General features: G+C 47.9%; 1 protein-coding gene across 4 annotated transcripts in view; it reads left to right on the top strand.

The window, feature by feature from the left end:
• Positions 1-15,577, top strand: part of KLHL3 (kelch like family member 3) — a 52,170-nt gene that overhangs the window by 10,241 nt on the left and 26,352 nt on the right. For 3 of the 4 annotated variants that reach the window (XM_074603876.1, XM_074603880.1, XM_074603877.1), the window contains 3 exons: positions 2,812-2,928; positions 5,910-6,016; positions 11,361-11,482. In XM_074603876.1, coding sequence (XP_074459977.1) covers positions 2,812-2,928; positions 5,910-6,016; positions 11,361-11,482 — 346 coding nt within the window. Of the gene's footprint in view, positions 1-2,811; positions 2,929-5,909; positions 6,017-11,360; positions 11,483-15,577 lie in introns of those variants that run through there. The other variant, XM_074603878.1, reaches the window with a different exon arrangement.

Here is a 15,577-nt window from a genome sequence, read left to right as displayed (position 1 = left end):
AAGCAAGTTTTTAACCAATCTGCAGTATTTTCTTATGGTGGGCCTTTGGCAAAATGTGAAATCCACCCCTGCTAATCAAGCTGAGGGTGCTTTTTAGGATGCTTTTTAAAAAATTACTTTTTGTGCTCTTTAGGAAGAACTGATTGATCTTTTTCAGAAATTCTGAAGCAAGGTTTTTTCTTTTAAAATACACAGACAAATGTTGGTGGAGTTGAGGCTTTATGAAGGCTTGTTGATCTGACATTTACTTTGGTGTTCAATGAAACTTGCCATGTCCTTTGAACTGTATCTCTTGCCAATGGAAAAGTTTGAAAATAATCAATCTGGTCTCCCGCACTGGAGTGCTAATAAACAAATCTCAGCAGCGTGCATTTTCTTATTAAAGAAACCTCACGACTTTTTTGTCCGTCACTTGATTTTGGACCCCGCGAGGTCTGTCATGACGATGACCGAAGCAGCATCCCGCAGCGGTCCAGCTGGCAGTGATGGGTACAGCTGTCCCTGCCGCGGCCTTTCGGTTTCACTTTCTTTTTCTTTTCTTTTTCTTTTCTTTTTCTTTTTTTTTTCTTTTTCTTTTTTGTTTGTTTTGTTTGCTTCCTGTACGCATTTTGGCTTTGGAGACTGAAAGTTCGGTGAAGTCACTTGCAGTTCCAGAGCCTCGTTTTTTCACTCCTTGGCTCCGGCGTGCCGCAAGGGCAGGTTTAGCTGTTTTGAAAACCAAGGGTTTACGCTGGGGTGTTTAGAGCTGTGGTCAAACTTCCCTTGGGCTGAGATATCAACCATGGCTTTTGATAGATAAAACACTGAGGCTTAGCTGAATTTGGCCATGTCCCTGGAGCAAGGAGACTCCCTCGCTGGGGCGTGCGGACGTGGGGAAGAGCCGAGTGCTGCCGCTGCCCCATGCCCATGAACGCTACACGTGGCACAGAACGAGTCCAGCTTTCTTTGGGGACAGAAAAGCTGGCTGTGTCATCGCCTGGTACCAGTCCCTTGAACACTGAACATTTAACAAGAGGTACTCTCCTTTCTGATTTTTTTTTTTTTTCTTTTAACCCAGCCGCACTAAGCTGATCGGGTGACGACTGCAGTACAGCCTGGGAAGTCGTCTCCCTCATGCGGGACGTGTGCTGAGGGATGTTGTGCTCAGCTTTGCGGCTTCGCCTATGACTGAAAATATTTCACTTGCTCAGCAAAGCGAAGGCGTTGGCCTTGGCTGGTTTTTGGCATTAACCTTTGTCTCGGGCCCAAAGCTGGCGGCCGCTCGGTGTGCAGGCATGTATTCGAGCTGCGTGCAGCTTGGCTGCTGTTCAGTGTCTTGTTTCTAGAAGGACAGTGCAACCCAACGAGGACCGCTGGGGGGGCAAAAAGTTTCACGAGGGTCTCAAGGGACACGGTGCTGGTGACAGCCACCGCTCAGCAGCAGGCAATGGGGAGGGTGTAAAGTTCAGCAAAGGCTTCACACTGTCAAGTTGTGAATAATTGTGTTTTTCAAAGGAAGAGTCACTGTGCGTGTGTATACGTGTGTATAGATATATATGCATGCACACACACCTTAGCAGAGGCTGCCGGGCTGTTCTGGGGAAGGATCTCTCCTTGCTTCCCCGGCTTTGTACCCATCTTCAGACATCATCTTCTGGTCACCATTAGGGTGAGGACGCTGAGCTGCCCAGGTTATTGGTTTAACACAATTCAGCCTTTTTGACTGCGATACAAGCCGAACTAAGAGTAGTGGCAGGGAGGAGGGGGCAGACATGAAGCTGAGGGAGATCGTCCTTTGGAAGGCAAACTCTGAGAAGGTCTGAGATTGGATGGATGATGGGGTTACCTCCCGAGGTTTGCCATTCGCTTGGGGTTGGCTTTCACCACGGACAGCCTTGCTCGACTTGTTTGCCTTTGCCTGCTGGTGGGTCTGAGGGACGAGCTGTGGGTGTGAGCAGGACGGGGACCTGCCTCTCAGTGCTGCTTTTTTCATAGGTGGAAACCTTTTGCTGTGAGTGATTTCCCACCCTTTCAGAGCAGGGAGGTAGAGGTATTGACCTGATGTCAATTCTGCGTAAAGAGCCAATGCTCCAAACAAAGTAATGAGGACGCGGATGTGCCTTAGGCACCTGTTGGCCTGGTTAGACACAGCACAGAACCGGGTGCATCTGGTTTGACGTTACCTATATAGCTGGTGGTTCTGGTGGGAAAGTCTGGTTTAATAATTCTTTCTATATGTTTCAGTGGCGCTTAATAGACCTATTTCTAAGTGGGAAGTGGCCTCTGTAAAACTAATGCTTTGGAAGCTGTGCAGGGAGATTTAATAGTCCTTTTCTACTTGCTCTGCTCCTTTTCTACTCCTCTATGGAAAAAGGTACAAGTCATGTATTGTACGCTTGCGTTTTTCAGATGGGACATTGAAAACTAAACGTCTCTTTCTCTGTATGGATGCTAAAGTATCCATGGTGCTCTTGTAGTTCCCAGTGCTGAAGTCTATTTCTATTCAGTGAGGCAATTACGTTCTGGCTTGAATTTCAACTTATACTGCTTTCCTGGCCTGAAGCCTGTAAGGCTGGGCTTTGTCCTCAAGTGTTTGGCACTTTTTCCTTTTCTTCCCCGCTGACTGAAATGTGGGCTGGGTTGGCTTTCAACACCCATGCAGAAGTAGCTGCATTTTGTGATGCTCTTCATATGGTGAACCTGAGCCGACTAACAAACGTGCAAGTGACTCCCTGCATAATGTCCTGTGCTGTGGTTTTATGGTATTTTTTTTTTTTAAAGTGTCATTGAATCAAACTTTCTACTTGTTTTTTTTTTTGTCCCTGTTTTTAGCATTAAGCAGAGTTCCCGATCCTCTGAGGCAGCTGAAGATGAAAAGGACCAGCGCACAGTGACAGTCAACCCCTCTCACATGAGAAAGGCATTCAAGGTCATGAATGAATTACGGAGGTACACTTTTTTGACTTAACGGGCACCCTCTCTGGTTTAGCAGAAATGTGCTGGTTGGAACAGAGAGGCTTCTAGGAGACTTAGGGGAAAAAAAAAAAGTGCCATCTTTGTCACAGGTCATGGTTGCGTGTAGGGTATTAATAAACAAGTAGGAAGAGAGAAGTAAAATATAGCCCTTTTGTGGTGAGTTGCTCTTCCCAGTCTTAGACCCCTCTGTCTTCCCAGCAGAAGGAAGCCAGCTATGGCTCAGAAACGTTATCTGAGCAATAGCCTTCACTTATAGATGATAATTCACTTAGTCTTTCCCATTACTTACAGCAAATCCAGCTGTAAACTATGTTCTTAACTGAGCTAATGGTCTGAAAACCAATAATAGAACGTTACAGACATTAAGACACCTACACGTAATTACAGACCAAAGATTATTAATGTACTGTTCTTATGCTCTTTAACTAGCAGCGTCGCTCAGTCTGGGCTTAGCACTCCAAAGTAGGGGGTGAAAAAAAAGCAAGAGCTCGGGAGGAATGTCGGCTCTCTATTTGCAAATTTAAAATTCTTGGTATTGGTTAAAAAAAGAACACCTTGGTCTCTCCACAGCTGCGTGGGTATGGGGAGAATGGAGGCTGAAAAAGCCATCAGCAAACATGGTCTTCGAGAGCCGCTGTCATCACATCAGCAACGTGATGGCAGTGGTTAAACCCAAGTTGTTTCTTGGTTGTTGTCGTTCCACGAACGAGACAGAAGTTCAGCGAGCGTTTCTCCTACTAGTTCATTTGAGTCTTTTACCATTCATATAGAGACTTAAAAACCCAATTTTAAAAATCATTTCTGTGGAAAGTACACGTGTCGTACAGGTGAATGTACTCCCTCGCTATGGAGATGGTATGATGAAGGCAGATACCACCCTTTACTCTTCCTGCAAAGTACTCAAAAGACGCTGTAACAGCCACTTCTCTTCTGTGGATTAAGTAGTTTCCCAATATACATCTTCTCCAGTGTGGAGAAGGATTAGAAATGTCTCCTTCTGCAGATGTCTGACAGCGATTCTCAGTTGCATAGGAACAGAAAATGGAAATATCCTTCCCTTGTAACAATTACATGAAGCCGAGTAAGTTTTTGGTTTTTTTTTTTTTTTTTAATTGGCATCCCTCTAGTCCTTTCTTTGTACTGAAAGCAAAGGATCTGAAAATAGAGGTTTGTGCAGCTATATTCAGAAATCTATTGTGCTGCTATTATTCCTTTGTTAATTGAAGCATAGTGGGAATAGCTGGAGACTGACAATGTTTCTTATTGCCTGTAGTTAGCTAGAGCTTCTGCAATACTGAAGTGATAGAACATAGAAGACTGAAAGCTGCCCTTAAGCACCTTTTTGATGTTTTCTTCTCCTGGGCACTTCTTTTTGCCGGCTCCTGCTGTTGTCCTGGAATGTGCAGTTCTCGCATCTATTGTATGGGCATGGAGCTTGCCATCCGTTAAGCTGTCAACAATCGGTGTTAACAGCTACCTTGAATAATGGTGCCTCCGTTCAAATGCATACAGAAATCTCATACAGGGGGTCTAGAAAAACCTTGTTGAGCCTTTAACCTATTTGCTGTACATTGCTCGCTTGAAATTTTTAGCTTGCAAAGGTAGATGAAATTAATTTCATGAGTGTGGTACTTCAGATAACTATGGTCCAAAGAGGAATTGAACAGAGCACCTTTTACAGAAGCTGAAGGAAATGAGGAAGCCTCCATCAAGAGGCTGTTAAAGAGCTCCCCTTATTGCCATCACCCCTTCCAAACTGGGGTGAACGTGGAGCACAGACTAGCAGTTCCTACTTTCTTCCTGTTTTCCCGCTCTAACGCTCCATTTCACAGCCAGTTTGTTCATGTATTCCAACACCTGGAGAAGAGGAGACATACCTAGTCCATTCGAAGCTCTGTGCGTGTTTATTTGACATGCAGTTTCCTAAAGACAAAGTGCAGCATGGTGATAAGCATTTCTGAAGAGAAGGCGACATCTAGATTTACAGACCCTGATCCTTTTTCCGGCTTGACATTTGAAAAGAACACCCTTATTTTGCATTTGTATGCTCAAACATCTTAAACCAACTTATTGGGAGGCTGAGCACTTCTAGCTGTCTGCATCTCCGAAGCTCTGTGCAAACATTAACTAATGAATCCTCAAAGGACATACGTGAGGCTGGTAGAAAAGGTCACTAGTTAATGAAGTGACTTTTCCAAAGCTGTACAATGAGTCTGTGGGGGAGTTTTTTGGTTTTTCAGAAGTTTTTTGGTTTCTGTTTGGAACCCTGTGTTTTACCCCAGTGACTCTCAATCCCCGACTAATTCATCTGGTAAACAAAGTCCTCAGGCCCATGGATAAACGCCAGTGATTGACATCTCTTGACTGGGAGATGGCTGGGGCAGGCTCTGCGCTGGTCAGTGCCAGGAGATGTTTTGGTGGTTACATTCTGTAGGGCCAAACATGGAAGGAAGTACAGAAATAACTTCATTTTTCCACTCTGCCTTTCCCTTGTGGAAAGACGAAAGCACTGCTGGTGTTCCCTTGCCACAGCTGCTGTTTTACAGATCTACTAGAGCTTGGCTGCAAGCGGTGCCCAAATTCTTAAGCTCTTCTGTGCCTTCTCCAAGCCCTTCTTACTTGAGAGGTGGAAGGAGCCCCATACCCATCCGTTCTTCGGGCAGCACGTATGCCTAGTTTGGCTTCCAGGTTTTTTTTTTTTTCCTTCTGGGAAGAGCAGAAGCACAGGCAGGGCTGCATCATCGGGAGGATTCAGGCTTTGCTTTGTAGGCATGCACTGTGATAGGAGCTGGTAGCTGAAGGATTAGAGGAACTTCCACTGGGATCTGCCAGAAACTCAGGTGCCTTGTCTGTAGTGGTGGGTCTTCTGCTTACTTTTTCAGGCTATACTGATGTGGCTTTTTGCCTGACCAGGAGTTCTGAAATGATCTTTGTCTTTTCTGGTGTTTTTCCAGCAAGCGGCTCCTCTGTGATGTGGTGATTGTGGCCGAAACTGTGGAGATGGAAGCCCACCGCGTGGTCCTTGCGGCCTGCAGCCCTTATTTTTGTGCGATGTTTACAGGTACTCTTCTCGACACCGGACACTGCACTCGCGTTCAACGGGCCGTTGCAAACCCCAGGGGTTTCTGGTTGTGTCTCCGGCAGGAGCTGCAGCACAGGGCCTGCGGGGAAGGGGTTTCCTTGAGAGAAGTACAGTTAGATCTGCAGTTTGCTACTCCTGATGGGTCATCCTTGGCTAATTCCTTGAGGCACAGTATGTGGTATGGGGTGATTATATGGATATGGGGGGAGCGGGTAGCATATGAGTCACAGGAGAAGGTTACTGTGAGGTTTGGCTCACTGCTTTTTGGTTTGGGTTTTCCCCACCCCCCCACCCCCTTAACAAGACCTTGGGTCATGCAAACACATCATTAACATCAAGCACGTGTGCAGTGCCCTAAATGTTCATGGTGCACATCAAAGAAGTTGCTGGCACAGAAGTTGTAGTTTCAAGGCTCAGCCCTGCCGATGCTGATTTGCAGTGGCGGGTGTTTAATCTCCCATGGCACGTTTTGCTGCTGCCTGAAATAACACCGTTGTTCTCTTGATCCCAGTGTGTTTTAGCAGCCCTGTCTTTTTGCAGGGTGCGTTGCTGCAGTCTGGTATATTTTAGTAATGGCCAATGCAACCTCAGTGTGAGGGGAAGAAAAGGACAAAACTAATTCTTGCTCTGATCTTCTGTCCCTGTAGCGTGGGCCCTTTGGAGGCTGTGCCCAGGTGGGACAGCAAGAAAAGCCGTGCCAATTGCAAAGCAGGGGAGTGACCAGCTTATTTAAGTTATTCTAGTAAAATTAGTCTGGTCAGGTGCTGCTTAGCTTCCTTCATTTTCCTTGCCCTCCTTTCCAGGACAGGAACAGACTTAACCAAATACAAAGAAATTGATTTTACGCTCCAGGGAACAGTTGTTACCATCCCTCCGCTTCAGCATAAATGAGGTTTGGGGGTTTTGCCCCTGTTTCATGCTCCTTTGCCTGTGGGTTGCTTCTTCCTTTTAAAAGCCTTGAGATTAGACTTTGTTTTATTTGCTTTACTAGAAGCAGGACGTAGAATTTCTCAGGAAAAAGCTTGTCATTTGGGAAGCTTTTTTCCCTTCTGTATTGTGGCGGGGGGGGGAAACTCAGGTGTAAATAGATGTCAGAACGTGAGAGGAGATGTGAGGTTCACCATGGTGGCTTTATCAGTGTGGTGAGCTGATTTGGAGAGCATTTATGTTTCCTTGGGCGCTGGCACTGCCCGGTAGAGTGGATATGGGCCGTGGTGGCGAGGCAGAGGAGCAAACCTTGCTCAGAGGCAACTGTTTGCACCTCGGGAAGGGTCTGGGAGTGCTTGCGATGCTCGTTCCTGACGAGAAGTTCAAAAAAGAAAAACTATTGGAAAAACCCCTCTGATCCTTAGAGGTCACCCAAGCGGGAAGGCGGTGGCGCGGGGCCGCTCGTGTTTCCATGGAGGAATTCTCCGGGCCGTGTAATCCCTCACGCTGCCAGTTAAACAGTAATCAGCTAACCGCCGTCATGTGGCCGGCTCGGCAGCTCCCCGGGCTGGGTGACAGCCTCGGCGGCCGCCGGTCCCCTCCCCCTGACACGTCCCTGGGGGCAGCGGTCAGGCAAAGACCGGTTCTCCCTTCGCTTTCGTTCCAGCTAGTCCCAAATTTCGAAGGTCTGGATCTCCCCCTTGCAAAGACGGAGTGTGGGATCTCCTTCCAGCTGTGTGGTTCTTCGCTCTCTGGAGGGGGAGGTTTCAAAATCACAGCTTGGACGTTGGCTGGTTGTTGTGGTTTGGGATTTTTTTGGCGTTGCACATCAGCGATGCAGCCCAGTGGCTGGACCAGGCAGGAGATGCTTGTGCACGCTGAGTCCCAGCCAGAGGAGCCACTTTCTGGGCCGCAGGGAGCCGGAGGGGTCCCCCGGCAGTGCCGGCAGCCGCCTGGTAGTGACCGATGGATGTAAAACTGCCAACAGCGGGAACCAGACAGACCCGCAGCTCATCACCTGTGCCTGATGTGTGCTCTGCCCGTCCCTGTTGGTTAAGCCTGTCTTTTTCTCGTGAATGACCTTGTGATCTCTCTGAAACCATCTAGTGTCCTCTGGTTAGGCATTCCTCTTTGAAATAGCCTTGGGAAGTCCAAAAATGAACAGACACATCTTCCGTTTGTATCTTCCACTGCTGAAGGAGAGATGAGACCCAGAAATTCCTGAGTGTCCCTTCCCGTACTGGCTTTCTAGAGCATTTTGGATGGTGGCCAGTCCTCGTTGTCTCCATTCTGTGGGGATGATTTGGGACAGTAACTTCCATCCATTTAGAAGAAAACACAATCATTTCAGAAAAGACAACAGTGACGCAGCGATGCTGCTAGGACTGCTCCCGTGCGGTCCCTGGGGAACCTCGGAAGTGCTGAAGGAGGAAGCGGCAGCGCGGAAACCTCCCTTGCAGGTCTCGTGTGCCACTTCACAGCGAGAGGTGGTGGTTTTGTTATCCAATGCTCTTGTATTTTCCTGCAGCACATCTCCGACTTGGGAGACAGCAGAAGCTGTAGCTGGGCACTGGAAGCCTCTCTGGAGGCAGGGCCAGCTGCGGTGCTGGGTAAACAAGGCACCGTGGGCTCCTGCAGCTTCGACTGTAGCTTATCTTGTGACAGGGCAGGAGAGCTCTGCTCTGCCCCTGCCCCCGTGAGCAGAGGGGGATGGAGAAAGCACCGCTAGGTGTTGAGTGTGATGCATGAAGGGCTTGCCTTCAAGAGGGGCTGGTGTCTGCAAAGTCTGGCCCCTACGGAGGGTCTGCTTGGAGCCGCTCTGCCTGTTTTACCTGCCTTTGCTCTTTCCTGGCCTGTCCCTGGTGTCTGCCCGGCCGCAGCGGTGCGGGGTCGGGATCCCTGCAGCCCTTTCTCTGCACACCCCTTGTGTATGAGAGATGGTGCAGGTGCTTTGAATTATTCTGTAACTAAGGTATCGGGCAAGGCTCGAATCTGAGCTATGAAAAACATCCTAGGGGTTGGGTTCTGTGGTCTTTAAGGTGTGGGGTTTTTTTTTTTTTCTGAAGGGATGTGAGGTGAGATGCCTTAATTGATGCATCATTCAGCTGCCTGTGGCCGTGCTTTAGAGCCTGTGTTTGCTCTGGATCTGTGCTTGGAGTAGGGGGCGGCTCGTTGCCTGCTCCAGCCCCTGCTGTGCTTTGCTTGTGCCGTCTTCATCTTCTTCTTCACTCCCAAGTGTTAGAGATGTGTCCGGAGCAGCACTCCCTGGCGAGCGGCAGGCACTCGATCCCACCAGCGTGGCTGGAGGGGTGAGATCCCATCCGACGGTGGGGCACAGCCCGGGAGACTCCCTGGTCTCACGGTACACAGCACGATGCTGGCACGGAGCCAGGGGAGGCCGTCAGTGTGCAGGGCTGGCAGCTTGCTGGTGGGTGTGGAAGCCCACACAGCCTTTATTTTTGTTCCCTGTGTCACATGAACGCCACAAAGACAGATGATGCTATTGGATCGGTCCCTCCAAGCTATTTCTGCATTGATCTCTGGGTGCGTGCCTCCGAGCTGCCCCCCTGGCCCATGGGTCCTGGCAAGCGCTCCGGGGCTCCGGCTGCTCCCTTTATCCCCCGCTGTGCCCGTGCAGTTTGGCTGGGTGCTCCCTACAGGCACCTCCAGCTCCGCATAGGCTGACGGGGACGGCCTGTTCTGAAAAGCCCACTCTCATCTCTGGAGGTGTGGTTTTTTTTTGGGGGGGTGGGAGGAAGTGTGTCATGACGACAACATTTATTTTGTCAATTAAAAAGTCCTACCTGCTTTGAAGGCCTCCCAAATGTAGGTCATTTATCCCTTTGTATTTGTACATTTGTATTCATGGGCTTCTCTGAATAATGTTTTATTATTTAATTTTAAAAATTGAATTTGGGGCAAATATTATTTGAGTTTACTTTTCCCTTGGGATGTTTTTGGCTCTTCTAATACCTATGGTCTGACCTCACTCCTGTTATTTACCTCCTTATTGGCATAAGTGAAGCCAGCAAAGTTCAATTTCCAGGATCCAGGTTTTGCTCAAGCTTGGACCCCCTTTAGCACCTGGCTGCGCTGTGCACTTGATGTGCCCGGCCACGTCTTGTCGCACGCTGTACTGAGATGTGGGCTGTAATTACTTCTCCCATAGGCTGCAGGAACTATTTTTCCTCTTAATCCCACAGCAGTACTGAGTCACCAGATTTCTTAGAGTAGTGATTATTCATGCCCAGGTTTAAGATTTGACATTTCTTCACGCTCTCCTTTGTTTAGCTTTGGTTTTTTTGCACTTATCGTTTTCTTTCTGCTTGCGAGTTTGTTCTTTCTTTTCTGTGGTTCCTCAAGATCTCGGTGATTAAAACCTAGGTGAGGTCACCGTGTGCGTGGATGCTGGAAGGGCCCCGGGGAGCCCTTTCTCCTCCTCCTCACATCATGCGTTTGTTCCTGTGACGTGCTGCTTTTACTCTCGGGGTACGTGCGTAGGGTGCCTGCACAGCGTTGGCCACAGCAGTGCTGGGGAAGGTGCACGTAAAGCACCGGTTCACGTATAGGCTCTTCCACAGATAGGGGTTTGACTTCTGTGTCCATGGGGAAAATTATTGCTCTAGTTCTGCATGTTTGGTTTGTGGGGGGTTTTTTTGTTGTTGTTGTGTTTTTTTTTCCCAAAGTTATGTATTTGGAGAAAGGATACGGTTTAGATCCAAAGGCTGCCTCGCCTCTGAGGTGCGAGGTTGGGAAGGCGAGAGATGAGAAATACGTCTTTCCGCACGGATGCGTTGCGTAAGGCGTAGCTGTGTGGACAGGTTACGGCAGGGTAATTTAGGAGAGAAGCCTGCGGCGCGCTGGGTGTCACTGCTGGCTCGGGGGCTTGTTTTCCTCAGCAGGTTACAGGTTCTTCGGAACGAAAGAGGGTAATGCTGCCTTGCTTTTATTGTGGGGTATTCCATAAAGCACCCTAACTCAGCTATTGCAACTTACTCATCTACCTATATATATATATAAAAAAATTTATATATATATTTATATATATGAAAAAATATATTTTTATATATATTATAAAAAATAAAAAAGCCCTCCTTAGACTTGTCCACAGTCTCTTTGAGTCTGTCCCTGTGATGAGACATGGTTGAAGATTGTATTGTTTTGGGGGTGGGGGTTGTGTGTTTTTTTTCTTTTTTTTTTTTTTTGCACTGATGTCTTCAAATGTTGAAGTGTTTTTTAGGTGGGATTAGGAGGCTTGTGGGAATCTCACTGCTTGTCCTTTGATGGTCGGAGGTAATGCCAGGGCACACACAGATACCAGGAGGATATACTGGATGTATGGGGAGCAAGGAGGTTCTGCAAAGCAAACTAACTGTCCTTTTGAAATGAATTTCAGGAGACATGTCTGAAAGTAAAGCCAAGAAGATTGAGATAAAAGACGTTGATGGGCAGACGCTGAGGAAGCTGATTGATTACATCTACACTGCCGAGATTGAAGTGACGGAAGAGAACGTGCAGGTAGGTCTGGTCCCGCAGCTCCCGTGGAGACCCAAGTAAAAAGCTTGAAACTCAAAGGCACAGGTCCTTTGAGGGCGAGTGATCTCTTCAGGCTGCAGAAAGTAAAAGGTTGGGCTTGAAAAGAGCTACTTCCAGCCTCTGTTTAGTCTTCAGGCACTTTGCTGCCTTCCCCGTGCTTAAGTCGTGTTGCATTTAGCTTTTGTGTTGAGCTCTTATAACGAGAGTAGGCATTTGCCTTCCAAGAAGCTGTGCTGACTTGTGGGTCAGTCTGTCGAAGGTCAGAATAGACTCAAACAAGCAGTGAGTCGAATGCTGTTTTAAGGTCATGGCCGAGGAATCTGGCTGTTAGTTTTTCAATTCTTCTGGGTAGTTTGAGTTGTTTGGCAGAGCTTTGAGTGGAATATATTGCTCAAATGAGGGCATTCTTCCTTTTTTTGTGTGTGTGCGTGCGTGCTCCGTCTTGAGGTACTTTGTGGTAAATATTTTTCTAGAAGTGGAAAGCGTAATTGAAAGGCAGCCTACAGATAAAGCAGGATGCTCAGGGAGAGAGCGTTTCGCCGTGTCACATGGCTGTGGCTGCTGGTAAAGCTTTTTTCTTTGACTCTACTTGTATTTGTGGTAAGAAAATGGCTGTGCACTTAGCCACTGATTTCTGGAAGGGATGCTGGGAGCTTGTGTGTGGATGGGCTTTTCGGTTGGTCTCCATTTTTGCGCGCAAGTGGCCGGTTGAGTTTGGTGTCTTCCTCTCTGTGACTGGGATGCTGGGCAGGGTAACAAGTCTGGGTCCATGATGCTGGAGAGAGAGAAGCAATGCTGCTGCGTGCTTTATGTTGACCTAATTAAGGTGGCAAAATTAGCCTGGTTCTGCTTGAAATGAGGTTCTTGCTGTGGATGGGATGTGCTTGTGTGTTCCAGTCCCTCGGGGAGGGCACAGGTTCTTTCTGTCCCATAGCATGTCACTCTTCCTGCAGGAACTTGGACAAAACTCTGAGATGCGTCAGCTTTTTGCCGTCCTTCATGATCTAAGTCTGTGGGTGCTTTTTCTTGCCCCTTCTGCCCCACAATTTTACAAACTTGATCTTCTGGCAGGCTCTCATCCTGGCAGTTGTCACATGGGTAGAAGTGGGTGCCCTACGGTGAGGCTGTCCAAGCCGGGTTGCTGGGGACCAGCAGTGAGGAGACCTTCAAGGTGCCATTACAGCAAAGCAGCTGAGGCTCAAAGCCAGCTATGGGTTGCTTGGGCCAGCAGTCTGCTGTATAGCCCATGCTTAATTAACAGTCTACAGTCAAGATCATAAGGAGCTGAGATACAACTTGACTTCAGTAATACGTAATGTTGGGGGGAGGAGTTCCTTGGACCTCTGGGATCTTCCATCACTGGAGGAAAAGTGACATTTACGCACTCGTAGGCTGGTTCCTCTTCCTGTGGGAAACGTGAAGACTCTATCCGCATGCTTTCCGGAACGTATCCTTTCCTTCCATGCTGCTGGTCGTTAGGTGGCCCAGAAGCACCCACTCGGCACGTGGGACGTGCAGAGCTCGGGGGACCATCTGGTGTCCCAGTCAGTCTGCCTTGAATGGAGCTGGCTTGAAGTGCCGACGTGTGCTCTGCGTGTTTTCCCACGGGAGCGTTTCGGTGCTCGAGCGCGGCTGCACCTGGGTGTGAACAGCGCGGTGGCAGCTGGAGCAGGCTGGAGAGCATCGCCGTCCTGCACTGCGCTGGCAGCAGAGACCTGCCCAGAGGGGCTGTGACAAAGTCACATTTCTGAGCAAACGTAATGCTACCTTTTTTTAGTAAAACCTAAGCAAAGCCTGCCTTGTGATGGCCTAGGGACTACAAAGAGTTAAAAAGCCCTGTCTATATTTTGCCTCCCATCTCTCAGACAGTAGGATCAAAAACCACAAGTTTGGTGAATACTAAGGTTTGGATATTTTTTCCCAATCTAATAAAGCAGGTCCTTTTTCTACGGGATTTATTTAAATAACTGCCCTGTGAATAACTTCTTAGGCTGGAGGTAAATTAGTTCATAGGAGCTAAGAAATGAGGCTGATCACGAGTTCTAATTTTCTAGCAGGGTGAGGGTATGTTTTAAAGGGGTTCTCTGCAGTTTGACACGGTTTTTCAGACTTCCTCAACAGCTGGAAGAAGCAGTTTCTTGGAATAGGTGCCAGGTAATTTCATTGTAGGAACTACAAGAAAAAAAAGATTGCTAAATGTTACTAACTGAAGAGATGCAGCCAAGCTACCAAAACATGTGAAAAAATGAAAAGGCAAGTTCTTGTTGGTGAGCAGAATTGAAATGAGAAAAAGATGAGCTGCAAAGGTAACATGGGAGCGCGGGAATGAGCGTTCCCAAGTGTGCTCAAATGCTGAGCGGTGCCCTCCACTTCGTAACAACGAGCCTTTTTACAGTATTTTTGTTGTTTCTTTTCTAATAGAAACCTGGCTCTCTTTGCTTTTATAGGCCTGGTATGGTGTTCAGGAAGCGAGACTGTTTTTCTAAGCAAGTGTTTTTGTAGCTGATTGTCATTCCGCTGCACGAAGTGTTGTTCGGTTATTTTTTTGAAGTAAGGAAGGATGTGTGTGCAAGGGGCCAAGCCTGTCTAGTCAGTTCCAGTCATCGTCTAGGTAGGGAATTACTGGGGTGTAAAGGGGAATTTCAGTCCGTCCTGGCTCCATGAAGGAGAGCACTGAGCCCGTGTGGGAGTGAATACTCTCTTCTATCTTCGCTGGGGTGAGAATTGCCCTGACAAATTCAATCCTGCTTTATGCATTGGATCCTAATTTTTAGAGCGAGATTTCAAGGCAACACAGATGCAGTAGTAGGAAGGCTCAGGGATGATGGGTGGTAGAGGGACTTCTGTGCCGAGCACTGTTTTGCCTCTGAACATGTATTTGGGATTTAACCTCCCACTTGTTTGGAAGGCATGGAGCAAGGAGGAATTTCTGCCTTCATTGCAGGCATGTTGTAGTCTCAGGAAAATCCATCCTGGGATTTCTGTCCCCACTGCCTTCTATTGTTCCTCTTCTGTTCACCCCACGTCAAGGTTAGTTGTAAAGACGTCTGCTTCATATGCATGACAAAAAGATCTCATTCATTTGAAGGTGGACCTTGATAAATTTATTTGGAAGAAAGTTGTGCTGTACAAAGAAAGTTTCTGTAAAAGTGAGAAAAACTAAAGCGAGCGGCTTGGGGATGTTCATAGAGGCTTACGCGCAGCCCTGGGTGGCTTCAATGGAAACCACCTGCACATGTCAAGCAGAGCACAGGGCCTGCTGCTCCGTACCTCTAGGGAATAGCCGGCTGGTTTGACATACCAGTTCCTTGAATTTTTCAGTTAGATCTTGATTTTGCAGCTGAACTGGCTGCATTGCTGCTCGCTTTCCAACGCGCTCTTATCAAACCTGCCAGCTCAGCGAAGGGCGATGGGAGCAAAGTCCAGCGATGGAGAAGAGGCTCAACATGGTGCCCTTGGGCAGAGCTGGATGAAGAGGAGATTTGGGAGGAGGCTTTTCATTCTCCTGGGAGGCCCTGTGAAGGCACCTGGACCTCTGGCTCCAGACAGTGAATCCAGTCCCTCTTCAGTGTGTCCCACCCGTCCTTACTGATGGCACTGAGTGACTTGCAGCCGGCAGCCTGTGAATTACCCGCCCAATTAAGAATGTCATTACCATTAGGATTGTAATGATTCCCTGGGAAAAATCCTGATTAACCTGATTTCACAATGAAACTCCTATGAATGAGGTGCAGCGTACCACGTGCGGTGTGTCCTTGTACACTAACACAGTTTGAGATATGGCTCATGTAGACAGAAGAGCGAAGAGGTGTTTGGCAATCAGCTGTCTGGAGGAAATAGGTGTTGAAACTGTCAGATTTGCAGACATAATAGTTGTAATAGAAAATGGCTTGAGAAAGAAGGAAAAAGGCTTTGCTAGAAGCGGTAGCGTTTCCTTTTCACAAGTGTGCTTCTGCACCTCAGCTTTCCCTGGGGACGTAGGACTTCAAAACAAAGGAAGGAGAGTATCTGTGGCAGATGCAGTTTTGATGATAAAGGGATGATAAGTGGGTCAGTTCATCTCCCTTCCCCCTGCTC

The sequence above is a fragment of the Larus michahellis genome, chromosome 11, assembly GCF_964199755.1.
Source record: "Larus michahellis chromosome 11, bLarMic1.1, whole genome shotgun sequence".
In the NCBI taxonomy this organism is placed as follows: Eukaryota; Metazoa; Chordata; class Aves; order Charadriiformes; family Laridae; genus Larus; species Larus michahellis.
The sequence above is the reverse complement of the archived record's forward strand: the minus strand, read 5'-3'. Positions and strand labels throughout refer to the sequence as shown.